This window comes from Pongo pygmaeus, chromosome 3 (genome assembly GCF_028885625.2).
Source record: "Pongo pygmaeus isolate AG05252 chromosome 3, NHGRI_mPonPyg2-v2.0_pri, whole genome shotgun sequence".
NCBI classification, from domain to species: domain Eukaryota; kingdom Metazoa; phylum Chordata; class Mammalia; order Primates; family Hominidae; genus Pongo; species Pongo pygmaeus.
The window spans coordinates 166,537,407-166,564,697 of NC_072376.2; the positions used below are offsets into that span (position 1 = coordinate 166,537,407).

At 38.6% G+C, this 27,291-nt stretch overlaps 1 protein-coding gene across 3 annotated transcripts in view; it reads left to right on the top strand.

Moving 5' to 3' along the window:
• TMEM131L (transmembrane 131 like) overlaps positions 1-27,291 on the top strand; it is a 169,548-nt gene that overhangs the window by 123,222 nt on the left and 19,035 nt on the right. For all 3 annotated transcript variants that reach the window (XM_054484842.2, XM_054484843.2, XM_063664215.1), the window contains 10 exons: positions 700-841; positions 2,121-2,230; positions 3,402-3,474; positions 5,860-5,987; positions 8,202-8,344; positions 11,762-11,948; positions 12,150-12,335; positions 12,916-13,065; positions 13,415-14,043; positions 21,863-22,011. In XM_054484842.2, coding sequence (XP_054340817.1) covers positions 700-841; positions 2,121-2,230; positions 3,402-3,474; positions 5,860-5,987; positions 8,202-8,344; positions 11,762-11,948; positions 12,150-12,335; positions 12,916-13,065; positions 13,415-14,043; positions 21,863-22,011 — 1,897 coding nt within the window. The remainder of the gene's footprint in view (positions 1-699; positions 842-2,120; positions 2,231-3,401; positions 3,475-5,859; positions 5,988-8,201; positions 8,345-11,761; positions 11,949-12,149; positions 12,336-12,915; positions 13,066-13,414; positions 14,044-21,862; positions 22,012-27,291) is intronic.

The following is a 27,291-nucleotide window of genomic DNA, read 5'->3' on the forward strand; positions in this document are numbered from 1 at the left end:
TGTATTATTTCATCTTATCAGGAAGTACGTAATGTCAGTTTGTTCCATTATTGGCATTGCTGAGTTGAGTCGCTTGGTTTAGGTGATGAGTGACAGAACTCTCCATTGTACATACCTTTTTCCTTGTGTAATTAATAAATCTGTGCTGTGATAATTTGATAAATTACCGTATAAATGCCCTGTTCCCTAAGGATGTTTTATCCCATGGTTTTAGTATCTATTGATAATCCTTGCCAGAATCAATTGTTAGACTAATGGCTGCAAAATGATGTTTCTGATTATTTTGTTCATTCTACATTTATTGGCAGATTTTTTTTTTTCTAAAAGAATGTTTCTTTTGCTTTAAAGCATCACTGTGATTCTTTAGTTGCAGTGTTGTACTCTCTTACCATCACTATTATTTTTGGTGATAAATTGTTCCAAATTTGGCTGGTAGGAGCCCTTCGGCTGGCTTGTGTGGCCCTTTGACATGTTCCTGTTGTTGTTTGAGTGCTTCCTTGCTTTCTAGTAAAACAGGGCCTTCTAGGATCGATCTTGTACTTTCCCATCCCCAGACCTAGAATAAACCATTTCCCCAAGAGCCCTTTTCCTTTAAGTGGGAATAGTATTTAGTGATTTCCCTAAATAACAAAATTATTAAATATTAAATTTTTAAATATCAACATATTTTTCATAATAGTTTCTTTATCAATTAAACAGGAGGAATGTTTTGGGAACAACTCGATTTGCTCACTTGAAGAAATCCAAGGAGTCAGAGTCCTTTGTTTTCTTTTTGCCTCGTTTGATCGCAGAGCCTGGCCTCGTGTTAAACTTCAGCGCAACTGCCCTTAGGAGCAGCATGGTGAGGACAGTGTGTCTTTTCATTTCTTTGTCAGTGACTCCCTAGTGCTTGGGTTTTCAAAGTACCAGATTATGTCCACCTTGAGCTACCATTTCAAAGCCAAAATTAAGGCGATGTCAAAAGAACTAGATGAGCAGTAAAGCTCTAAACAGACTGAAAATGCAGGAAACAAATAGACTTTGAATTGAGTGTACCCTCCATAAATATGTCAGTTAAGAAAGTACTCAACTGCAAACAGCAGAGAAAATCTTGACTGGCTTAATTAGGAGTCATTTTATAACAAGAAGCTCAAAGGGGAGAAGTCCAGAGCGAGTCAGGTTGTGCTCTCTGTGATGCCATCAGGGACTGAGGCTCCTCTCCCTGTCTACTGTCCATCCTTAGCGTGTTGACTTCGGTGCTTGTCTGTGCGTCTCTTGTCCAGCTCGGTGGCGGGAAGACTGGGCAAAGGGAAGGAGGTGCCTCCAGCAGACTTCCATTTATGTCTCATAAGTCTCATGGCTAAGAACTCTATACCACACGTGACATGAATTATAATGTATGACTTATCAGGTGCTCATAGATTTTCTTAGGGATGACATCCTCAGGCTGTTTTTTAACTTTTTATTTTTAAATGATTTCAACTTAGAGAAAAGTTTCAAGAGTAGTATATCAGGAGCTCCCAAAAAGAAAATCAGGAGCTTGCAAAAAGAAAAGAATCTTTTTGCAAAGATTTATCAATTTTTAATGTTTGCCGCACGTGCTTGAACATTCTCTTTCTGCATACATGTATCTTTGTGAGCCATCTGAGTGTCAGACGTTACACCCTCTTACCTCTAACTTTCAGTGTGAATTATTTAAGAACGAGGGCTTTTTTCTGAACCATAGTATAATGATCAAAATCAGAAAATGCAACAATCATGATGCTATTATTTAATCTACAGTAAATATATACAGTATATATGTATATATACTACATATATACAGTATATGTAGATCAAGTGTTTTCAGAGATCCCACTGTCATACTTTCCAGCATTTTTTTTTTTCTGGTTCAGAATCCAGTCCAGGATTTCTCATTTCATTGACAGGTCTTTTTAGTCTCCTTTAATCTTCCCCAGCCGTTCTTTGCCTTTTATGACATAGATATTTTTGAAGCGTGCTGGCCATTTATTTCCTATGATGTTTCTTGATTGGAGTTACGTGATGTTTCCTCATGATTAGGTTATGCTTTTTGGCCAGAATATCTCAGGAGGGATGCTGTGTCCCTCTCAGGGTTTTAACTTTTCTTTCCTCACACCTAGGTCAAGTACTTTGTGGTGCAGAACCCGTCCTCTTGGCCGGTCTTCTTGCAGCTCCTGCCTCTCTCCTTGTACCCTAAACCCGAAGCCCTAGTGCACCTGCTCCACCGATGGTATGAAGACTTTTTTTCTGAGAGGCAGTTTGGGAAGTACTGGGAAGACTTAGAATTACTTAATGTCCTACACTTTTTCAACCAGGACCTGTGTGTGGATGTGGACACAGTATTAACCCATTAGCTCATGGACCTTGGGCATCCTGCCCCTCGGTGCATGTGATTTGATGGAACTACCTGGCTCTGTGTGTTATGTGGCATCTTCAGTGTTACCATGCGAAGTCCACTAACCAACAGATCCTTTTCTTTAGCTAGGGAACCTTTATCATTATGTTTTTTCACATATACTCCTAACATTTAGACTCACAATCATGGTGATTTCTGGGCAGCATAAATAAGTTTAGTGTTTTAGTCCAATTGGCCCTCCATATCTGCAGGGGAATTGGTCACAGGACCCCCTCGGATACTAAAATCTCAAGGATGTTCAAGTCCTTTAAAACCATTGATGGAAAAATTGGCCCTCCTTATTTGAGGTTTGGAACCTGCAGATGCAGAGGGCTGAATGTATATTCTTGTCTAGCATTAAACAGGAAGAGATGATAATTAGTTCATGTCTGTTATATCTTATTTTCACACAATCACAGTTTTACTTAGAATGTTTTCAGCTTCTCGTTTAGTAAGATCCACCCTTATCCCAGGGTTTCTCAGCTTTTGCAGTATTGGTATTTTGGACCAGATGGTTCTACCATTCTGTTTGGTGGGGGTGGGAGGGGCCATCTTGTGTGTTGAAGGATGTTTAGCAGCATTCCTGGCTTCTACCCACTAGATGCCAGTAGGACCTCACCAGCTGTGACAACCAAAAATGTCTCCAGACATTGCCCAGTGTTTCCCATGGGATAAAATTGCCTTTGGTTGAGAGTCACTTTTTTTTTCAAAAAAATTGCTTTATATTTAGAGCTTCTGTCACCATATGCTTCCTTATATCCTGTGATGCCAAAGTCATTCATTTAGCAATATTTATTGATCACTGACAATATGGCAGATATGGGTGTGGGAATGTGGGGTGGAGCTGGGACACAGTGGTGGCAGGATGGGATGAATTTTGTGTGTATGTGTGTGCACAAACACGTACTCATCTATGTATAAATGTATATATGTGCACACACTTATTAAATCTTTCTTTACTGGCAGATGTGAGTGCTGTTTTAAACATTTGCTTTTTTCCTTATAGGTTTGGCACTGATATGCAGATGATTAATTTCACAACTGGTGAATTCCAGCTCACCGAAGCTTGCCCTTACCTGGTAGGATGTTATCCTAAAACAGAAAAAAGAATGCCGACAAACTAGACACATGAGCATACAGGCCTCTTTGATTTATGTTTAAAATGTCTTTTATGTACTGTATATGGCTCTTTTATTTTGATTCTCTAGGCATTAACAATACATAGCAGATTTTTCCAGTTAACTAATGCAGTAGGAGCTGGGTTTATGTTAGCTCTAAGTCATTTTAATTTGATGATTTAGAATCATGTGAGTAAAGAAATAACAGCTGAACAGAGCTTTGTAGAAAACCATGAAACTTGAGACCCCAGAATTTATAATTCTCTTAAGATTCCTTGGCCCTCAAGTTCTTTTTTAGGGCAAGATAAGGAAAAACAAACACATTTAAAAAAATCTTCTCTTACTAAACTGTGTTCCTGTTTTTAGCAAGTCACCCAATTTCTGTGATGTTTACCTTATCTATAAAAAAGAACTACTCTAAAATTCTTAAGCCTGTGGGCAATCATGAGGTCTTGCCCAAATACTTAGGAGGAGGAGTAAACATGTCATGTGGTGAAGATGCTATTTGCCTGGGGACTTGGCAGCCTTACTTCTCAGTTTCCACTCAGTCATTCCGTGGCCATTTGTATACAGCTGAGTGTTGGCCTTACAGGTATTCTGTGTTTTAGATCAATTCAAAAGTGGAGTATCTGTTGACAAAAAATACATACATACACATGTAAACTCACATATGCGGATAACTCTATTTTTACTACACTATATTTAAGTGCCTTGGGTATTTTCTTCTTTCTTTATCTTTATCCCTCCAAAAAAATCCCTCTAGATTACTTTCAATAACAGAAGGAGGAAGACCACAGATAACCCATTACTAGACTCTTCTTTCTTTTCTTAAATGTTGAGGCAGCACTGGGCGAGGGTTGGGGGGAGTGGTGAAGCCGTGCACCCAGGTGTGGTCTTATTCTTGTTAGTGAGCCTGCCCCCTCTCTCCTTCTCATTTTCTCCAGCAGGAGATCTTCAAGGCTATTCAAGATAATTAGTCCAAAATACTAAATGATATCTTGCCTCACTGGTATCGAATCATGTATAGCTTGAAATTCCAAAAATAATGCCCATTTATTTTAAATCTAAATATTCTATTTAGATGTGAACAAATGATGCAACTCATTTGGAAAAAGTTTTTATCTATGACTGAATATTTTTCCCAAGAAATATTATATATTTTGGGATAAGGGAAATTATTACTATCGTTAATTTATTACATTGACGAAAAGAATAGTTAGTATCAGTGCCTTGAAAACACTGAGTTAAAATTTAACTCAAAATTGTTATTAGAATTCTTCTTCATGTAAAGAAAGGCTTCCTGCATTTTGATTTTAATGATTTGCTTTTAGAAATATAGTTCCTTGGGTTAAGAACATTGGAATTTTTTATATACCCTAAAAATGTCAGTGCCTGGCATATAAGAACCATTTAATAGAGGTGCTGTTTTTACTATAAGTTTAACACCAAAAGTCAGCAGCTTTTAAATTCAGTATTCATATTATGTGCGTAAAGCAGGGTTTCTTCCTTCATGGAGTTTATAATTCTAATAAAAATAAATCAAATAATCAAATACTATTACTATGTCTTTTTTTCAGATGGCATGGGTAACACTAGCAATAATTGAAAGATAAAAGTTAAAAACAAAGAGAAATAATATTCTTCAGGATTATATATTAGCTCTAAGAAATTATGCATTGCATTGTTTTTAGTGAGATGGAGCTAGAAAAAGCAGTGGAAAGAGGGAAAGTCGACTTACCAAAAAGATAAAAAGAATTAAACCTTGGATACTGAATTTAGAGCACAAGTTTTATGCCAAAAAAAAAAAAAAAAAAAAAAGACGTCTTGGAGAAAATAGAGGAAGATGTGAATAAATAAAGATCTTTCTTCTGACTGGAGAGACTAAATATAATAAAGATGACTTCTATATAAACTTAAATTCAGTATAAAGAAATTATATAAAGAGATCTTTGGGTTGTCCAATGGTGAGTGAGTGGTCATGTCAGATTGCTTTAGCATTCAAGCAGAGGCTGTTGGGTCTGTTTTCTTATTGATGCTTTACATTCAAAGCATCTTTGTGTAGAAAGCTTCTAGCCCCAACTTCCATTCAAACCAGGATGCAAATCCTCTCTCCAGCATCTGTGTCAGGTTGTCCTGTAGTCTCTGCCTATATTTCTTAGCTGTGGCTCAGAAGCTGTTTATTGGAGTGAACTCTCAGGATAAGCAAGTTCAAACAGGTTGATTAGGATGATCAAATCTGGACTTTAAAAGAAAAGCAATCATGTTTAAACTCTAGGATGCACTTAATGACAATGGAAGCTTGCTTTCTAGGAGTATGACATTGTTTAATATGTTAATAATTTGCAGGGTACGCATTCTGAGGAATCCAGCTTTGGCATCCTCCACTTACATTTGCAGCCTTTGGAAATGAAAAGGGTTGGCGTAGTTTTCACACCCGCTGACTATGGAAAAGTTACCTCACTCATACTAATCCGGTAGGTGTGTTCCTGTTGTAGAATCTGTTTCTTTCTCGCGGACTCATCTGTGTAAATCTCTTTAGCTGATAGTTGACATTCACTTCTCAGTCAGACCTTCAGGATGAAGGCTATGTTGCAGGGCAGGAAGAAGTGGAAGCTGAGAAAGAGGTCACTGGAGGCTTGACATGTAATCCCCAGGGCCTCAGTCTCCTCTCTTTTCCAATAGGGAGTGTGCGTGCATGTCTCCAGGAGAGGTAGTGCTTTCCACACAGCTTCTCTTCCGGTGCTGTCTCAAAAGGCAGAACACACTCACGCGGATCTACTCCTCTGTCTTTAGCATAGAAAGATCATTAAAGGACTGCTGTAGATATTTTCAGTCTTTAGTATTTGAACAAACTTATATCACTTTCATCTCTTTTTTGCTCCTGGAATTCTCAGTAGCCCAAAGGACGATAGAAAAGGTGTTTCATTGAGCCCATTGGCTCTTTTTATTCCTTTTCTTCCTTTGAAATGAGTTACTGCTGACTGATTTAAGCATGCTTAATGTGTTTTATTTTTAAATTGTTTTCATCTTTAGGTGGTCTTGAGAGTCTTAAAAATTTACAATAAATACAGATGTATCTTGAAGTTCTCTGCATTAGTGAGAAGTTCAACACAAATTTAATTTTTAATAAATGATATTTGAGTTATTTTTTCAAAACTTGTAGTATCAGATCACCTGGCAAAAAATTTATTATTCAGAATTTTCTTTAATATATAAGTTTGTTCTTCTGCAAATGAATGATACTAAAAAAAGTTAAATTTCTTAAAAGTTTATTCATTAAGCATTTTAGCTAAAAATACTTAGTGCCCTGTTGACTTAGTGTTTCTTTTTTTCTGTTTATTAATTTTTTTCTTTTTTTTAATTAATTAATTTTTTTTTTGATTTAGTGTTTCATTTAAACCGACTCTTCGTTGAAGCGCTAAGGGCCTAGGAAGTGCAGAGACAAACTTTATTTCATCCCAGGTTGAACTATCTCAGACTTGAAAAGAAAGTCTAAATTTTTTGTAGGAATTAATTTACTTTTGGTGATTTCTGTCCTGTAAATAACATCAGTCATCTATTGCCCCATCACTTAAAGGTTTTTAAATGGTTATTATAAAGGCTTTTTAGTCCTTTAAAGATGTAAAGCTATTTCAGTGTATTCTATATAATTACAAAAGTAAAATGAAGTATCTTGCTGCTTCTATAGTATTTACATTATGGGGAGTGGCTTTCACTCCAATATGCATCATTTAAAAATCATTTCCAGGCCAGGTGTAGTGGCTTATGCCTGTAATCTCAGCACTTTGGGAGACTGAGGTGGACAGATCACCTGAGCCCAGGAGTTCGAGACCAGCCTGGGCAATATGGTGAAACTTCATCCCTACAAAAATACAAAGTATTAGCTGGGCATGGTGATGCTTGCCTGTTGTCCCAGCTACTTGGGAGGCTGAGGTAGGAGGATTGCGTGAGTCTGGGAGGTTGAGGCTGCAGTGAGCCGTGATCATGCCACTGCACCCCAGCCTGGGTGGCAGAGCAACATCCTATCTCCTAAGTAAATAAATAAAAGTTAAAAAAAATAAAAATAATTTCCACCTTTTTGTCCTGGAATTTCAGCTAATGAAAAGACACATGCTAGTCTGACTTACTATTTGATAAAAACCTGACTAGATATATGTTATTTGTGGGGTGATATTTTAAATCTTCACTTCAAAAGAAACAGTAGAATTTTATGTCTAGTATCATCCCTAAGGCAGAATTTCTTACGATTACTATGAAAACACCTTAATTCACCATGTAAATAAGTTTTATCATTTTGTCTAAATTTGTTAGTGTTTGTCTGTGTCCCTCAGTTTATTTCTTCAGTTTTTTTTTCTCGAATGTCTGATCACTATCCTGGTTTCTAGTTACTAGAAAAATGTATGAGGCTACATGTGTGGGCTGTGGTTGGAAGGGGGTCATCATCGTTTGCATGTTCTTGCTGCAGTCAGCTCACTTTGGTACTTGGCAGTGGCAGCTTTTCTTGCCTGTGGCTGCACCCTTATTCTGTGAGATGGAGGAGGATACCACACTATTTAAATTGATTTTCTTTTTTAAAACTTCAAAAAAGTTTAAAAATATTCTTGATAACTGGGAATATTTAAATTCAAGTACACTGTACCTTGTGACTCCATGTAATGCCTTTTTATTTGTATTTCCTTTCACTACAGGAATAACTTGACTGTTATGGACATGATTGGTGTGGAAGGATTTGGAGCAAGAGAGTTATTAAAAGTGGGTGGAAGACTTCCTGGTGCAGGAGGCTCACTCCGATTTAAGGTGCCCGAGTCCACGCTGATGGACTGCCGTAGACGTGAGTTCATATGTGTAGCACTCTGACAGGGGAGGTTGGCATTAAAGCTGAGAGTGAAAGGATTCTATAAATTCTACATTTTAAATTCTAAAATTTTACATTTTTAAATTCTAAAAATTTATAGTAAATTCATTGTAGTGCAAATAATTAAATCAGGCAAACATTTGAGCATATAAAGGCTGGTACCCCTGGATTAGAGTGGGATCTTTAGATATTTAACTCAACTTAGATAATAGACATAAGTTAGATGGTGGTGCAGGCCTTTATTAGTCTGTTCTCATATTGCTGTAAAGAAATTCCTGAACCTGGGTAATTTATGAAGAAAAGAGTTTTAATTGGCTCATGGCTCTGCAGGTTGTATAGGAAGCATGATGCTGGCATCCGCTCAGCTTCTGAGGAAGCCTCAGGAAACTTACAATTATGACAGATGATGAAGGGAAAGCAGACACATCTTACATAGCTAAAGCAGGAGCATGAGAGGAGGTGTCACACACTTTTAAACAACCAGATCTCACGATAACTCACTATCACAGTGACAGCATTGCGGGAGTCGGGGGAGGGTGCTGAACCATGAGAGATCACCCCCATGATCCATTGACCTCCCATCAGGTGCCACCTCCAACATTGGAGATTAGAATTGAACATGAGATTTTGGTGAGGACGCAGATCCAAACCATATCACCACCTGTAGTCCCAGCTACTCAAGAGGCTAGGGTGGGAGAATCACTTGAGCTTAGCAGTTTTAGGCCAACCTGAGCAACACAGCAAGACCCCCTTCTCTAAAACAAACAAAAAAGATACAGAGGGAAAAAAGATTGTGTAATTGCTCAATTATCAGAGTACTGTTAAATATTTAAAATAAATACATGAAGCAGTTAATTTGGCTGTCAGTTACCTAACCACTGAAAATCACTGAAATGATGACTGGAGAAAACATCAAAAGTGTGCTAACCAATAGCACTTTTTGTGTTGATGAAAATATTCTGTATCTGTGTCCTCCAAGACAGCCACTAGCCACATGTGGTTAAGAAGTCTTTTAAAATGGCTGGGCACGGTGGCTTACGCCTGTAATCCCAGCACTATGGGAGGCTGAGGCAGGTGGATCACCTGAGGTCAGGAGTTCGAGACCAGCCTGGCCAGCATGGTGAAACCCCTTCTCTACTAAAAATACAAAAATTAGCCAGGCGTGGTGTCGTTTGGGAGGCTGAGATAAGAGAATCGCTTGAACCCAGGAGGCAGAGGTTGCAGTGAGCCAAGATTGTGCCGGTGTACTCCAGCCTGGACGACAAGAGTGAAGACTTTGTCTCAAAAAAGAAAAAAGAAAAAAATAAATCTTTAAAAATAACTAGCTGCTGGGTGTGGTGGCTCACGCCTATAATCCCAGCACTTTGGGAGTCCAAGGTGGAAAGATTTCTTGAGCTCAGAAATTTGAGACCAGCCTGGGCAACAAAGCAAGACCTCATCTCTGCTAAGAATAAGAGAAAATTAGCTAGGCATGGTGGCAGATGCCTGTAGTCCCAGTTGGTCAGGAGGCAGAGGTGAGAGGATTGATTGAGCCCAGGAGATCTGGTCTGCAGTGAGCTACGATCATGCCACTGCACTCCAGCGTGGGTGACAGAGTGAGACCCTGTCTCAGAAAAAAAGAAAAATCAAAAATAAAAATAACTGGTGTGACTGATGAAGTTAATTTAAAATTTATTTTAGTTAAGTTTAAATAGCTGCATGTGTCTAATGGCTACTGTATCAGACAGTGCAGATTTAGAAATACATTAACATGTTGCACTAGAAAATTTTAAAATTATGCATGTATTTAAACGAAATGTCTTTAAACTACTTACATTAGTTTCAGCAACTTCCTCAGGAACTGAAACAAATAAACAATGTAAAATGCTTTTAGTAAATTCTTATTTTCCTATTACTATTTTTAATTTTGTAAAAACACAGAAAGCATTTTAGTGTAACTATGTTTTCTACAGAGAAACCTGGCTGGTGAAACCATTGGATAATTTGTAGGACTATTTTAATGGCTGAGTAGATTTTTGTTTGTTTGTTTTAGAAAACTATACTAAATGGGCACTGAGTTTGAAAAGATTTGTTAGAGGCCAGGCATAGTGGCTCATGCCTATAATCCCAGCACTTTGGGAGGCTGAGGCGGACAGATCACTTGTGACCAGGAGTTTGAGACCAGCCTGGCCAACATGGTGAAGCCCTGTCTCTACTAAAAATACAAAATTAGCTGGGCGTGGTGGCGCATGCCTGTAATCCCAGCTACTTGGGAGGCTGAGGCAAGAGAATTGCTTGAAACTGGAAGGTAGAGGTTGCAGTGAGCTGAGATTGTATCACTGCAACTCCAGCCTGGGTGACAGAGCAAGACTGTCTCAAAAAAAAAAAAAAAAGATTTGTTAGTAATTTTACATTCAGAATTCTGCTTTACAATATTTATTATTCAATTTATTCATTCAGTTATTTAGAGTTGACTTTGAATGATAGAATTAAGAAGTAATGTAAAAACTATAGAACCAGACCTGTTACCATAGCTCATGCCTGTAATCCCAGCACTTTAGGTTTCTGAGGTTGGAGGATTGCTTGAGCCGAGGAGTTTAAGGCCAGCCTGGGCAACATAGTGAGACCCCATCTCTACAAAAAATTAATTACCTGGCTGTGGTGGAGCGTGCCTGTAGTCCTAGCTACTTGGGAGGCTAAGGTCAGAGGATTGCTGTAGTCCAGGAGTTCAAGGCTTCAGTGAGCTATGATCTCACCACTACACTCCAGCCTGGGCAACAGAGTGAGACCCTGTCTCTAAAACAAGCACCTGTAGAACCAGATAAAATATTAGTCCTTATATGGGATAGATTGTGTGTTATAAATTCACAAGGATATTTAAATATTGTCATAACCTTTCTTTTTTCAAACTCAGTATAAAATGTGCTCTCATAATATTATAGCACATGTTTGAACTGTGTTTCTAGCAACTGTGATGGATTTATACAGAAGCACTTATACATCCTCTTAACTGGTGCCTGGTTCAATGTGAGCGAAAATTACAGGGCATGGGGCATATGGTGGCTTATAGTAAATCAAACTATTTGACTTGTGAGAAGAACCAACTTTTAACCTTAACCTTTAACAAGTAAAGGACCAAAGAAGAGATTTTGGTTACTTTTTGTATCTTGGTAGAGCATTTCATGTAAGAAGAGTCTTGCGTACTTAAGTATCTCTGTTGTATCCTAGAACAGAATCTGTAATTGTTCTAGAAATTAGGTAGAAATCATACTTTGAGCTTATGTTGGATTTTTTTTCACATTTTAGTAATGTAGATCATGGTTTGGTTTATTCAATAAATATCGATCCAATAAATTATTTTAAATAAATTTTATAGTTCACATATACTAAATATCTTTTTTTGGTTCCTATTAGAACTGAAAGACAGCAAGCAAATTTTATCTATTACAAAGAACTTTAAAGTTGAGAATATTGGACCTCTTCCTATAACTGTTTCGTCTCTGAAAATTAATGGGTATAACTGCCAAGGTTATGGATTTGAGGTGCTGGATTGTCATCAGTTTTCCCTGGACCCAAACACATCCCGCGATATCAGCATTGTGTAAGCATTGGGCTTTAACTTGATTTCAGTTTTGTGGTGCATTTAACAATGTGAGGAGGAAAACTTTTTCTATTGTTAAGACAGCTTATGTTGTTTTAATGTAAATATTTCTTTTGTAGGAGTAAGATGTGTTGTCATTATTTTGCCTTGTGGCTAAAATTAAAACAATTAAAAGTTCATAAAGATGACTCTTATTTTCAGGTTCACTCCAGACTTTACCTCTTCCTGGGTAATTCGGGACCTAACTCTTGTAACCGCAGCGGACCTAGAATATCGCTTCACTCTCAATGTGACTCTCCCTCATCACCTGTTGCCCTTGTGTGCAGACGTGGTTCCAGGACCCAGCTGGGAGGAGTCATTTTGGAGGCTCACGGTCTTCTTTGTCAGGTAAACCACTACCGTCTCACTTGTTCTCTCACTGAGTAGAGAAGTTATCCAGGCAAGTTGTGTGAAAACGTAAACTGCCCGAGTGTAGTCAAAGTATATGAATTGAGTGGAATATGAATTGCTTCAAGAACTGTGACATACATGAAATATTCACTGGTACACTTTAAGGTTATAGTAAACTAATCGTAAGAGAGTCATAGGACCTAGAAGTATCATAGACAGTTGTGCTCCATATATAGTATGTTCATAGGCAGTCATGATGGGTGATATGAATGTTAATTACTTGTGTTAGCTCATGCAGTGATGATTTGAGATTAGGAGACTGGAATGACCCTTTTTGAGTGATTTCATAAAAATGGAATTGTGATGTCAAATTTATAAATATGCACAATTTTGGAAACTTGTGTGTGTTTTTAATCTTTAAGGAACATCAGAAATTATGTCATAAATCTTAGGGAATTTTAATACTGCATCTTTAGATGTTTTTCGTAAATCATTTCCCACTCTTCTGTAATGAAACTAGTCTTTTGAATGCCAGTCAGAACCATGCAATACTGAACCTCGTTGCTTTCTTCCTCAGTTTGTCCCTGTTGGGTGTGATTTTAATAGCCTTCCAACAAGCACAGTACATTCTCATGGAATTCATGAAAACAAGACAGAGGCAAAATGCTAGCTCCTCTTCACAGCAAAGCAATGGTCCTATGGATGTAATCAGCCCCCATTCTTACAAGTAAGAATTCTTATAGTGTGGTTGGGAGCGGGGGCGGTTTCTCACTTTTGATATTACTCATTTCTCATTTAATTTTAAGTAAACATAAATTTTGATTCCACATTTGCTTTCATAAAATTTTAAGTCATTATGTGAACAGCTGCCCCATTATTATTATGAGATAGTCTCCATGCAAGGACTTAGTTGATGGGTATTCTCATTGGCAGAAAACTCTTGGAGCTTTAGAAGAAGGGAAGGTAGAACTTACACTCAGTACTGATTGCTACTCTTTTCTCATGGATATGGAAGCGGAGAAGTAGAGTTTGATCTGATTTGCCTCTATGCTAAATGTTTTTCTTCTTAAATTCAGAAGCAATTGCAAGAACTTTCTCGATACATATGGCCCCTCTGATAAAGGCAGGGGGAAGAACTGCCTTCCAGTGAGCACTCCCCAAAGCAGGATCCAGAATGCTGCAAAGAGGAGCCCAGCCGCCTATGGTCATTCTCAGAAGAAGCACAAATGCTCAGTGTATTACAGTAAACACAAAACCAGCACAGCTGCTGCCAGCAGCACCAGCACGACTACTGAGGAAAAACAGACTTCACCCCTGGGCAGCTCACTGCCTGCTGCTAAAGAGGACATTTGCACTGATGCCATGGGTGAGAACTGGATCAGCCTCAAATATGCAAGTGGCATAAATGTCAACCTGCAGAAGAATTTAACCCTTCCCAAAAACTTACTGAATAAAGAAGAAAACACACTGAAAAACACAATTGTTTTCAATAATCCTTCTTCAGAATGTAATATGAAGGAGGGAATACAGACATGTATGTTTCCTAAGGAAACTGACATTAAAACTTCAGAGAACACTGCTGAGTTCAAGGAACAGGAGCTCTGTCCACTGAAGACCTCCAAGAAACTACCTGAAAACCATTTACCAAGAAACTCACCTCAGTACCACCAGCCAGACTTGCCAGAAATTTCCAGGAAAAATAATGGTAATCTTTTCATCCCCTTTGATAATTCTCTCCTGTTTGTACCCAGTCTGTTTTTAATGGAGTTGTTCTCACCTGTGACCTTTAGTTTTAATTGTGGATGCTGAATTTTAGCAAAGGTTTAAATGTTGAAAAAAGACAAATAAAATGAAAAGTTCAAGACAAGACATCAAGCTTTTAAAATGTTGTGATTAAGAGGTTTAAATTTTAGTACCTAAGTTTAGAAGACTGTGAATATCATATTTTCTTGTTGGGATGACATGTACACCTTTTTCTGATTTTATTTATTTATTTATTTGAGATGGAGTCTTGCTCTGTCGTCCAGGCTAGAGTGCAGTGGTGTGATCTTGGCTCACTGTAACCTCCGCCTCCTGGGTTCAAGTGATTCTCTTGCTTCAGTCTCCCAAGTAGCTGGGATTACAGGTGTGTACCACCACACCTGGCTAATTTTTGTAATTTTAGTAGAGACGAAGTTTCATCATGTTGGCCAGGCTGGGCTCAGACTCTGACCTCAAGTGATCCACCCACCTTGGCCTCCAAAAGTGCTGGGATTATAGGCGTGAGCCACCAAACCTGGCCTAAATTATTTTTTTAACTCAGATTTTCAGACTATCTGTAAAAATTAATCAGCCCATGAAATGTTTCTGACTGAACAAAACTTCAGCTATTTTATGTAACAGCTGCCACCATCTCAGGTTGCCTGGCCCTGGTTCTTCTCTAATTGTATTCCTTGGTTAAAAGAAGACAGGTGTTCTCATGTTCCAAAAACAGTTAAGGAGAATACAAACCAAAGTAGACTAGGAGGATGACCTCCATTGGGAATTGTCATTATCCTTTAGTAGATCCCTTTGGCCTCTAGCATAAGGGCCTGTGCTTATTTATTTTCTTTTTTTGTCCACCCTGACCATTTTAATATACATATTTCTGTACCTGTTATAGTCAGATTTGTTTTATTTTGTTTGAAATAAGGTCTAGCTCTGTCACCCAGGTTGGAGTGCAGTGGCACAATCTTGGCTCACTGCAACCTCCACCTCCCGGGCTCAAGCCATTTCCCCATCCCAGCCTCCCGAGTAGCTGGGACTACGGGCACATGCCATCATGCCCAACTAATTTTTGTACTTTTTTGTAGAGATGGGGTTTCACCATGTTAGCCAGGCTGAGCTCGAGCAATCTGCCTGCCTTGGCCTCCTAAAATGCTGGGATTACAAGCGTGAGCCACTGCTCCCAGCCTATGGTCAGATTTTTGACAATTTTTAATCTGGAAAACTCAGTCACCTTTTGTCTTATTTGAAGCATCTAAATATAACTTCATCTTTTTCACTTCTTGATATTGGAGAAGAGGTACAGAAATGTTATGGATTGACTACTTCTGATGAGCTTTTATGCATTTGGTGAAAATCCTAAACTGAATTTTAAATGCTCTGTATAAGGACATTTCTAATTTAAAAGAAAGTTGGATTCCTCTTAGGGGAACGTGGTCTAGGCAGCTGCACACATGCATTCTTGGTGCATTTAGTCCAACCCGTTTGTACTGTTTCCCCTGGCAGTGGTGCGCACGCCTGAAGTGGACTTATGTCTGCAGGGTGGACACTGTGCCCTGTCTCCGCCACCTGGCGTGTGAGTATGCCCCCTGGTAATACAGTTCACCCAGATCTTCCAATCAAACCATGGCATACCTTGTCTGTGGATGTATTATGATGGGGTGATTGGGTGTCTTATTCTGTTTCTCTCCCAGACGCTCTCTGGGGTCTAGAACACAAAACATTTGTGAAAAGGTGAATTATGGAGTGAGCCCTGTTGGACATTTCCCCTGTTGCGTGAGTCTTTTAGGCTTGAGCACAGTCTTTGACATAGGATGACTTTGCACACACTTGAAATTAGAGTTGAGGGAATCCTCCCTCCAGAAGTGCTTCTTCTGTGATCCCTTGTGCCCACAAGAGATATGTGCCTGCAAGATGCAGTGCCCGTGGCAGTGTGGTAGATGGATGGGAGGGACCTTCTATATCTTAATACTTTAAAGCAGTTGAAATATAAAGGCATGGATGAGAAATGTAGTGTCAGAGTAGGTCAGAGGATTTGAATTCTTCTTCAGGATCCTCCTGTCCAGTACTTGACATTCAATGCCAATAGCTGAGCCAAGATTAGCAGGTAATAACACTTTAATAAGCATGAGTAAATTTAATATGGGAGTCTGGAAACATAGAGTTTGCCTGTATCATTGTAGATGGTAAACCTGCCCAGAATCTTTCCTTCCTGTACAGATTACTAGTATGCTTATAATGTTTTAAATGGCAACAAATATTTCACTGCCAGAATTTAAAAATAACTGTTTGGATGGATCAGCAGCATGTTAAGTGGTACCAGAGTGATTGTTGATCAGATCAAATAAGAGCTGAGGAAAGAACTTTTGCTTTCCACCATGTTCAGACCAGCAAATTCAGAGGTGCTAATTCACAGTCCTCTGCTTGTCTACAGAAGTAATATGTTAGCAGGAGATTCCTCTCAGGGAAGTTTGATCATGGACATGCATTTTGTTCTGACTGTTTTATGTTCACAGCACTGTCCTAGGAAAATATCCGAGATGTTAAAAAGTGAATAAATTGCCTGCTATCCATGTACAATTTAAAATTGTTCAAGAATTTAAAATATTAAAAATAAGAAAGGACTGAGAAATCTAGGGAAAGATAAGTATAGTCTGAAGGGAGGGTTTGGAATTTTTTTAGTAATATTAAGGGTTTGGGGCTCTGTTGAATTTCAGAGGAAAGCATTGCAATAACTTGGCAAATGATAAACGCGTATAATTGACAGGTAAGTCACAAGTGCAAAGAATGCTTGAGAATGAGAAAACCATATATATAAGAACCTTTAAGTTTTTACTTCCAGCTTTGAGCATTAGTTCTTTGCTAGTTTTGAAAAGTATTTTACTTTGTGAAATGTGTGCTGTTTCCATTGTAAGATCTTTTCTAGAATCTGAAGAAAACAGCTTGGTCTTTGAGCTGGGCTCAACCTGCCTGATAGCTGAGAATCCTAAGTGCCAGTCACGTTGTCTCCTGTGTGACTGGCAGTTAGGATTCCAGCAGAATGGGAACTCACTCAGTGTGTTTGCCACATTTTAGCCATTTCTCCCAAAGTATACAAATGGTCTGTAGAAACCGTTCTAGTCATAAGATTGCCTTTAAAGGGAAAAAGGGAAAGGTGGGGACAGTCTCACCTCTTAAGAATACCTTAAGTGATTTTCCTAACCTATCAGAACTCCTGGAGGCACCTGAAGAATCTGCTTTCTCCTTTTCTGAGGCTTCCCCCACCCCCCGCCCAGGTGTAGCTTACTGTGTGAGAAGAAAATGTTCTAGGGTGTGTATGAATGGCTTTGACTACATACTTGTCATTGAGAAACAGAATATTTTGTAAGTAACAGAAGATGTGTCTTATTTGGGAGGCCGTGGTGGGCAGATCACTTGAGCCCAGGAGTTCCAGACCAGCCTGGGCAACCTGGTGAAACCCCATCTCTACCAAAAGAAATATATATATATACACATAGTAGCCAAATGTAGCCAGGCCTGGTGGTTCATGAGCGTGGGCCTGTGGTCCCAGCTACTTGGGAGCTGAGGTGGGAGAATCACTTGACCCAGGAGGTCAAGGCTGCAGTGAGCCTTGATTGTGCCACTGCACTCCAGCCTGGGCAATGAGTGAGACCCTGTCTCAAAAATAAAAGCAAAAACAAAAAATGAAAAAAAAATGTGTCTATCCCTTTTCTACTCCATTTCCCCTGCCTGCTTCGGAGAGGCCTGTAGTAAATAATTAATTAAAATTCTCCATAGAAATAAAGTCTTCTGATATTCTTTAAGGCTCTGTTTTTCTACACTTGTTTTTTGGCATCAACTTGTCAAACAACTATCAAACAGTTAAACTTGTCAAACATTCGTTACACGTTCCAGAACCTCTTGGTCATCTGACAAGAGTGGGGCTTTATGTGTAATGTAAATGATCTTGTGAATATATCTCTTTTTAAATGTTTGTAACCATTTTCACTGTCTGATCACAATAATGTAGATTTAGAATTATGGCTGAAGACAAGCTATGGTTGGCTGCAGCACTACCAAGGAGAAATAGTGAGCAAATTATTTCACCGCTTTCTACTTGTAATAATGTAAAGGTATAATTAAATTTGATAATAGCTCAAGCTTTGAACTTAACAGTACCTGAAAGTTTTCACTTAATTAGATTCCTCACCTTTCTGAAATTATTGGTATTTGCAGAAATTCAAAAATTGTTCCCATTTACTTATAGATACTATTAACTTGAAGATTTAGTGGTTTATTCAAAACAGACCACGTGATTGTGATTAGATTCAAGACAGTACAACTTTAAGCAGGTTACTGAGGAGATCACTTGTTTCTTGTTCTTCCATTTGTTTGTTTTTTAACCACTTTTAAAAAGAATTACCTATAAAGCTGTACATACTTAATGTATGCGTCTTGATGAGTTTGGGAATAAGTGTACATCTACATTGTGAAACCATTACCACCGTGAAGGGCATTAACATATGCACCTCCCAACGTCTTCTCCTGCCCCGTTTATTATTATTAGTGTTCTTTCCATTTGTTTTTGATTTTTAACTGTGGTACAAACACTCTTAGTGAGGTCATGGGGAAGTTGCACGCTTAATAGGATGACTTGGTGTATTAGGCTGTTTTTCACTGCCATAAAGAAATACCAGAGACTGGATAATTTATAAAGAGGTTTAATTGGCTCACAGTTCTGTGGGCTGTACAGGCTTCTGCTTCTGGGGAGACCTCAGGAAACACAGTTATGGTGGAGGGGTGAAGGGGAGGCAAGCACGTCTTGCGTGGTGGGAGCAGGAGGAAGAGAGAGTGAAGGGGGAAGTGCTACACACTTTTAAACAACTAAATCTCGTGAGAACTCTCTCACTATCATGCGAACAGCCAGGGAGAAGTCCGCCCCCATGATCCAGTCACCTCCCACCAGGCCCCTCCTCCAACATTGAGGATTACAATTTGACATGAGATTTGGGTGGGGACACAGAACCAAACCATATTGCATGGATTGACCCCATTTGTAAATGACGTATGTATTTGGTATCCCATATTCTTGAATACTTTCATGTTAGAATTTCTCAGAGTCACTGCAGAACTTGTTGTTAACATTCATTTTATTGTTTGTCCTGATTCTTGGCCCCACAGAAGGCATTACTAATTTTCTAAAAGTCTGCACATTATTACCTTTTGGGGATGGTGTTGTACTGGCTATTAAATTTGGATCCTTCCTAAGAAACGTTGATGACTAATACTTTTAGTACTATATTCTTGGCCTGAAGAAAACTTAAGGAAATCCATTTTCTCACAAATTAGGATACCAGGAGAGTAATGGCATCTAGTTTTTTGAGGCAAATATCTGTATTGTATTTCATACTTACGGCTTCCAGAATCCAAAGGGATATTCTTCTTATGCTTTCTTTTTCTGGTACGGACCCTGTCTGCCTTGCTTTTGGCTGTCTGCTTTACTGTTTCACAGTGCTTGATGTTTTCCTTTGTGGATATCTAACCGCCAGTTTGTGTTTTAGAAGGAATTAAATTTCAAAGGTGATCTCTGCTAAAGAATGACTTTTAATTTTGACAAGGTAGGAAATGGAGGGTAATGATGATTCCACAGGGCTGCTGTTAGATGCTCTTGGTTCGGAAATGCACAGGTTTGAAAGGGATCTGAAAGTTGTGTCCCAGCAGTCCTCTAAATGAAGTTGATCTAAACTCTCTAGGCAAATAGTTGACTGTCCTATAGAGACAGAAATTCCTGGGAAATAGCATTAGTAGCCTTTGATTCAGATCTTCACTAATTCTAAGTTATTCCCGGTTATTAAAGGAAGCAGTTGATAGTGATCAGCTTTGTCTCTGGATATGACTTTGGCCAATGTATTTCCATCATAGCCAAAAACATTAAAAACATGCCATGATGCTTTATTTTATTTATGTAATGAGTCTGGCCAAAGGATTTATTTTCTGTATTCATTTTGTGACATTTGGAGAATATAACCTTAATTTTGGGATAGAACCCCTTTTTCTGAAACTGTAAGACCTAATATGTCCTGGTTGTACTTAAACCGTAAAAGCCTGTGTTACTTTACAAGGTGTGTGCCATTTGCTTGCCTGGCATTTTTATGGTTACATAATATTTATATAATTTTCTGTTAACCAAATAAAAGTATGTTTACCTGGTAAGTGTTATTTGAAAACTTTATGTGTCTTGCTTTGAGTGAGTTTAATTTGTAGCCTCAGAATTTCAGAATCAGAGGGGACTTGACTGCTCCTTTCCTTCTGTGGGTGAGAGACCTGTCCTGCCTCGAGTCCCACAGAAGGGCTGGATTGGAGCCTCTGCTGATAATCTGGTTAGGTGTCCGTCCTACCAGAGCCTGCAGCCTGCTTTGCTGGGAAATATTTGCTCTGCCCTATGGTCGTCTAGACTTCTCAGATTTCAGAGGTATCATTAGGGATTCTTAATTCAAGAAAAAAGAAGAAGGTACTGAAATACATTGTTTCAAATTAGAAAACAAGCTGGTTATTGTGGGGTTGAAGTTCATTTGCCTTTATTGTGGGATAAGAGATAGAAGAAGTATACTTATGAAATCACTTAAAAGAAAAATGGAAGAAAACATATTTTCAGAAGAGATTCCTCCCAGCGCCACTTTTGCCATCTGATTAATCAGCTGTTGGCTCCTCTGCCGATTGGCTGCTCCACAGGGGCAGGGCGGGCATTCGCTGTAGCAGGGAGGACCTTCCATGAAACAGTCATGTGTCCTTTGGTGGGGATGCTTTACATTTGTATCTGTTCTGTTTTCATCTTTATAACTGTCAAACAAGAGAGGCAAGGAAGGTGGAGTTGTGTTCATTTTATAAATAAGAAGAAAACTAAGGCACAGGCAGCTTAAGAAACTTAACTTTGACTGTAAAACTAATTAGTGGCTGTCGTGACCAGAATCCAAGTCTTTATCCTTCTCTCCCTCTTTGCCAGCTTAAAAACATGTATATATAAAATATACATCACAGGAAACTTATTTTAACCATTTTAAATTATCAAATGCAGTGGCATTAAGTACATTCACATTGTACAACCATCACCACTGTCCATATCCTTTTCCATTTCCAGAAGTTTTAATCATCTCAGACAGTAAATCTGCACCCATTACATAATAAATACCCATTATCTCCTTTCCCCAGCCCCTGGTAACCACCAGTCTACTTTCTGTCTCTATGAATTCAATTACTCTAGGTCCCTCATGGGTGGAATCATAAAACATTTATCCTTTCATATCTAGCTAAGTTCACTTAGCATGATGTCTTCAAGGTTCATCCATGTTGTAGCATGTGCCAGACTTTCATTCCTTTTTTGAAAAAACCATCTTGACCATCTTAACCGTACAGTTCAGTAGTTTTAAGTATTTCACATTGTTGTGCAATGAGTCACGCTGAATGGTATTCTGTTGTATGTATATACCATATTTTGTTTATCCATCAATGGACACTTGGCATTTTCCCACCTTCTGGTTATTATGAATAATGATGCTGTGAATATTGGTGCCCCCCCCACCTTTTTTCCTTAACCTCTTTTAAAACTTTTTGTAGAACTCTTAATATAAGTATACTTTCATCTATGAACAAAATAAATTTCTAGAGCATCATGAATGTTAAAAACAATGCTAAATTTAGCTTAACTCTCATGAAGTCAAATTAGATGTTTGGTGTGGGAAAGAAGATGGGGAATGTGAGTGGAAACTATTAGCTAGAAATTGAATTGTTTTTGTTTATTAAAGGGAATAACCAGCAAGTACCTGTCAAGAATGAAGTAGACCATTGTGAAACTTTGAAGAAGGTGGACACAAAGCCTTCTTCAGAAAAGAAGATTCACAAAGCATCTAGAGAAGACATGTGTTCTGAGAAACAGGACATACCTTTCGTAGAGGTCTGTATTTTTTTTCTTGCCTATTAAAAAGAACAAAATCCATTTTTAGGACTGTGTATTAAGGGAATATGTATATTTCATATGTTTCACTGCATTTGAATCCATATTAATAACTGGTGAGTTTGATGTGTGGGTGTTCAGAGAATTTTATTTACCTTCTAATTATATAGATGTTACTACAGTAATTTTTAGAGAAACCAGATAGCTTTTACTCTGAAGAGAATCTGTTCTTAAGCAAATGGGTCATTCCTAGGTAATGATGGCAGAGTAGAACTTGACTAACATATTCCTTCTATCCAGTTATTACTGAACATCTATATTTTAGGGCATACTCTTGCTGAGTTGTATTTCTTTTTGTCTGTCTTTGTCCCCATATCTATTATTGTCTTCTGTCTAAAAGATGAGAAAAGTATTCATGATATAATAGAAGAAAATTTTCCTGATATGAGGGAAGAACTAACTTTGTAGATCAAAAGGGCACAATGTGTACAACAGGAAAAATTGATAAATCATAATGGGCATAGGCACTTAGTTAAATTAATTGAACTTCAAATATAAAGAGTTGTGCATAGACAGAAAAATCAAGAAGTACAAACTTAAGCTTGCCTCAGACTTTTCAATAGGAACATCTAACACCAGGAAACAGTGGAGCAGTGTCATTGAGAGAATGGAAATGTAAACAAAGAATATTGCATCCAGCCAAGTTAATACTCAAGTACAAAGGCAACAGGCAGACATCCTTAAATACAAATGAAATCATAAGCCGTTCTTGTAAAATCAAGTTAATGAAATTTAGCCAAGCAAGATAGAAGTACAAATAAACACTCAGATGGAAGAAGGCATAATAAAGGTCTCTTGTTGAGGTTTCAATCTATTTTATATCCAGAACGAAGACTAAAAATTTGGCAATTATAACCACAGAACAGATTGGAAAATTGAAATTTTAACCAAGTAAAAATAGTAATATAATCTGCAAAAACCAGGAGGTGGGATTGAGAGGTAGGTGAAAGTAAATTTTAATCTTAATCTTTCTCAGTAGAGAGCCAGTGCTATGAAAACATGAAACGTGTAGTTTAAAAGGGTGATAACTTAAGAAAATATTTTTACAGTCTTTTTCTTAACCTTAGAGAGATCTTTAAGGAATTAATATCACATGTCTTGAAGAAATAATTATTTGAAACTTGGCAGTTCCCTTGGTTCTACTTTGGTTTATTTTTCTTATGTTAAATTCATATAAAATTGACCCTTACATGTGTAGTTAAAAATTATATATATTCCTAGTTTTATAAATTATTCCCATCATCTGTACTGCCATTCTTTCATGTGTGTAGGCTCATAGAAAAATACTCACAAATGAGGTTTGCAAAATAATTAATGGGAGACCCTAGTTATTTCTGAGTGGTGGGATTTTGGATTATTTCTTTTTCCTTCTTTATTTTCTTTTATTAAAACTTTATAACAAACATGAATTTTTTGATTCAAATAAAGTGGAAGTGATACAAAATAAGTATGTTGCAAGCAGTCCAAACTACGAATTTACAGTCTGTTTGGAAAGACAAGAGGTTTCTGTATAACCAAACACCAAGATTCATAGTAGAGGGGACTTCAGAGATTGAAAAGTCTGTGTAGGCCAGGGTGCCGTGGAAAGCTCCCAGAGGAGGTGCAAACTTGTGCAGGTAGCATGTGGAAGAACAGAGAAGGGAAGATGGGCAGCGGGCAGCACTGAGCCCCGCAGGTGGAGGAACCATTGAGGCATAATTGGGTGCAGTTAGAGAGCCATCTCACTGGGAAGAAGCTATCTTTGGGGAAGTAATGGGAGGGAGGGGTCAGAGTCCTCCTAGGTCGGAAGGCCATTGAATGCTGATTGAAAGTTCAGACTTTCTTCCCTAGGTCTTGATGGGAAGCACAAATGGTCATATACGCTAAGTGACAGCAATAGGAAGGTGGTGGTATCCGTAGAGAACTGAAGAATTGTTGCCTGCTAAGGAATTTCAGAATCAAATTTGTTAAAAGCACATTTGTCCAAACAAAAAGTTGTTTTGGAGGATTTGGCCTGACGATTGCTGCTTTGGGACCTTTCTGCAGATTTTGGGGAGCTATTGAAGGTTTCTGAGTTGGTGGGGGGCGGCGGGGTGGACAGTGGTTAACAAATTGAAAGCAACCTGTGGGCTGTGATCTTCCTGAAGGTAATAATTGGATATTGTTCAATTCAGTTTTATAAAGACTGTCAGGATGCCTGTTATGTAGAACCAGTGTAGTTGAATAAATGCTTGAATGAATGTGAATATAAGACATTATTGGCAGATCATTCTCAATGTTTTGGAAATTGAATTGGAGAGGGAAGAAATGGATACCAGCTCTTTTCTAACAAAGAGGCTGTTACTCTGTGGGGAGATATGATGTAATCAAGGCTTACATTTGAGCAGGAGTAAAGGATAGGAAAGTAGATAAGAGACGTTTTAGAAGAGAAAACCATTAGGACTTCTTAGCACTAAATGCATACAGGAGAGGAGTCATTTTTTCACATGGCCATTTGCAAAAGATAGCTCCAAGGTTCCAAGCCTGGGTGACTAGAATGGGGAATTCTGATGGAGGTGATGAGCTCATTTTTATGTCTGTCAAAGCAATGCTGTTATCACGTTAAGAGCGTGCCCTTTACAGCCAGGCTTCTTCTGGGTTTGAATCTGCATCATCATGTATTCATTCTATAATATTCGGTTAGTTATTTAACATTGCATTTTTCTCCTTCTGCAAAATAAGGATGATAATTGTATACCTACCTCAAAGAGTTGTGAAGATTAAATGGGTTAATATGAGAATTGCTTTAGAATGGCAGCACTTAAAAAGTATTGACAAGCAGTAAGTCTCAAAGTGATAGGTATAATAATGATTGCTACCAACAGAGAGGGATGGCTGAACTTTGAAGAGAGATGTGTAGTAGACAATGGGAGGTGGGGAACTAGAGCTTCTGCAACAAGTTAGGCCTGGAGCTTGAGATTTGGGGGTTACCCATGTGGAGGTTAGACATGGAGTCCGTGAGGTGTGCACAGAGAAAAGACGAGGGCCCTGAGTTCAAACTTTGGGGAGGAGGCAGTGTTGAATTTGCAGACTGGCTGAGGGTGCAGGTATAGCAAGTATACAAAAAGCTAGGCCTAAAGGTGAGGGTAGGGCACACTTTCAGGAGCAGAAATAGTCATTGAATTTGGGATAGGAGAGAATGAATGAAGTTAGGAGTTGAACCTAACATCCTTTTGATATGGGCTTTGGAGTCTTACCTGTTGCCCTGCAATGAAATAGAAACTGATGCTGCCATGCACTGACTCCAGCAGATACATAGCCTTGTGTGCTGGGAGGAGAGGCTGGAATGGATTATCCCAAGGTCCCCTCAACCTAAGATGGCCCTAAGGAATAATGGTGCTGCCACTCGCCTCCACCTGCCACATGTGTGGGTGCCATTGCCTGTTTCAAACTCTCTTCCCAGCACTGAAGTCTTCCTGGCTCTCTGTGCCAGGCTTAGCTGTGCCCTTGGTTATGGCAGTTTTCTTAATTTCTTCAAGTTATTTTCTTCTGTGTGTCTTTACCATTAGATCCCTGAGGGCATGGGTCTTGCCGTTTACCTCTGTCCCTAGAGCTCAAGGCGGTTCTTGCTGTCGGTCTCAGTGGTTGTATAAGACCCTCCCTCCTTGTTTGGTCTGTAAACCTATGTAGGACAGACACCTGCATCTAATGGTGGCATTCGGTTCACAGGAGACATGCCCATCTGAGGGATGTGGATGGCATGGGCTGTACTTTGTGGCCCAAGGTTGTCCCCAACCAAGTCAACCAAGGTGGATTCTCTGGTGCAGATTTGGGGGCAGTGGTTTGTCATTTCTTTCCTGTGTCTGTGACTCACTCCTTGTTTTGTAGAACTGTTCTTTACAATCCTGTGAGTCTATTAATACTTTCCATTTCGTTGTTCATTTGGCGAAAATCATTCTCAATAAGTACATTCCCAAGTGCAGTGCCCAGTGTTTGTTTTTCTTGCACATTCTTAGAGCCCAATTTTGCAGCTTACAAAATTGTATAAATCTGTCTATATAATACACGTGGGACATTCCTCTGGATTTATTGGCAAGGAAGGTTGAAGCCCAGGTTTGGAATCCACAAACTAAATTTTAACCCTAGCTTTGGCTTTTTATTTTCTTTTAAGCAGACTTTTTTCCCTTAGAAAAGTAATTCATGATTATTATAGAAGCATAAAGAATAAGGTAGAAAAAGATCTATCCAGAATAAACTTTTAACATTTTTGTATTCTTTTCTATGCAGATTTTTAAAAACTATTATCTTAAAATAGTTGATAATTATTATTGTCTGTAGCTTTGCCATAAGATTATAACTAAATTTTCCATAAAAATTAAATGGGGAGCTTTGTTTTCAGTGGTTACATAACATTTCATCATTTAACTGTGCCATAATTTAAACCATTCTCCTGCAGTTGGACATTAAGATTGTTTCCAACTTTTTACTTTCATAAATAAGTCTGTGATGAACAATTTTGTTCCTCTTACCTGTGTACCTGGTAAATCTTTGTTATAGATGTCAAAAAATAAAATGAAAGGGTATTGATATGGTTTGGCTGTGTCCCTACCCAAATCTCATCTTGAGTTGTACCTCTTACAATTCCCACATGTCATGGGAGGAACCCTATGGGAGGTGGTTGAATTATGGGAGTGGGATTTTCCTGTGCTGTTCTCATGACAGTAAGTCTCACGAGATCTGATGGTTTTAAAAACGGAAGTTTCCCTGCACAAGCTCCCTTCTCTTGTCTGCTGCCATGTGAGACCTGCCTTTCACCTTCTGCCATGATTGTGAGGCCTCCCTAGCCACATGGAACTGTGAGTCCAGTAAACCGCTTTCTTTTGTAAATTGCCCAGTCTCAGGTATGTCTTTATCAGCAGCGTGAAAACGGACTAATACAGGGATCAACTGTGTAAAGCTCCTATGTGTGCTGACAGATTGCTTTCCAGAAAGTTGGTACCAATTTGTTCACATGTCATGTCTGAGAATGCTACTTTCATTCTCCTCTGTGCGGCAAAAATTGTTTGCAAAATCTTAGTGTAATAGGTGAGCAGTTGTGTTTTGGTTTTCTTACTAGGGAAAGGTGAGCATTTTCCTTCAGTTTTTGTAGAAGGCTGAAAAACACAAAGAAACTATCCATCCAAAATGCTACCACTGAAAAGAAATTCTAGAAATGTAGAGGTAAATGTCTAACCTAGTTCTGCTTCCACACTTCAGAGGCAG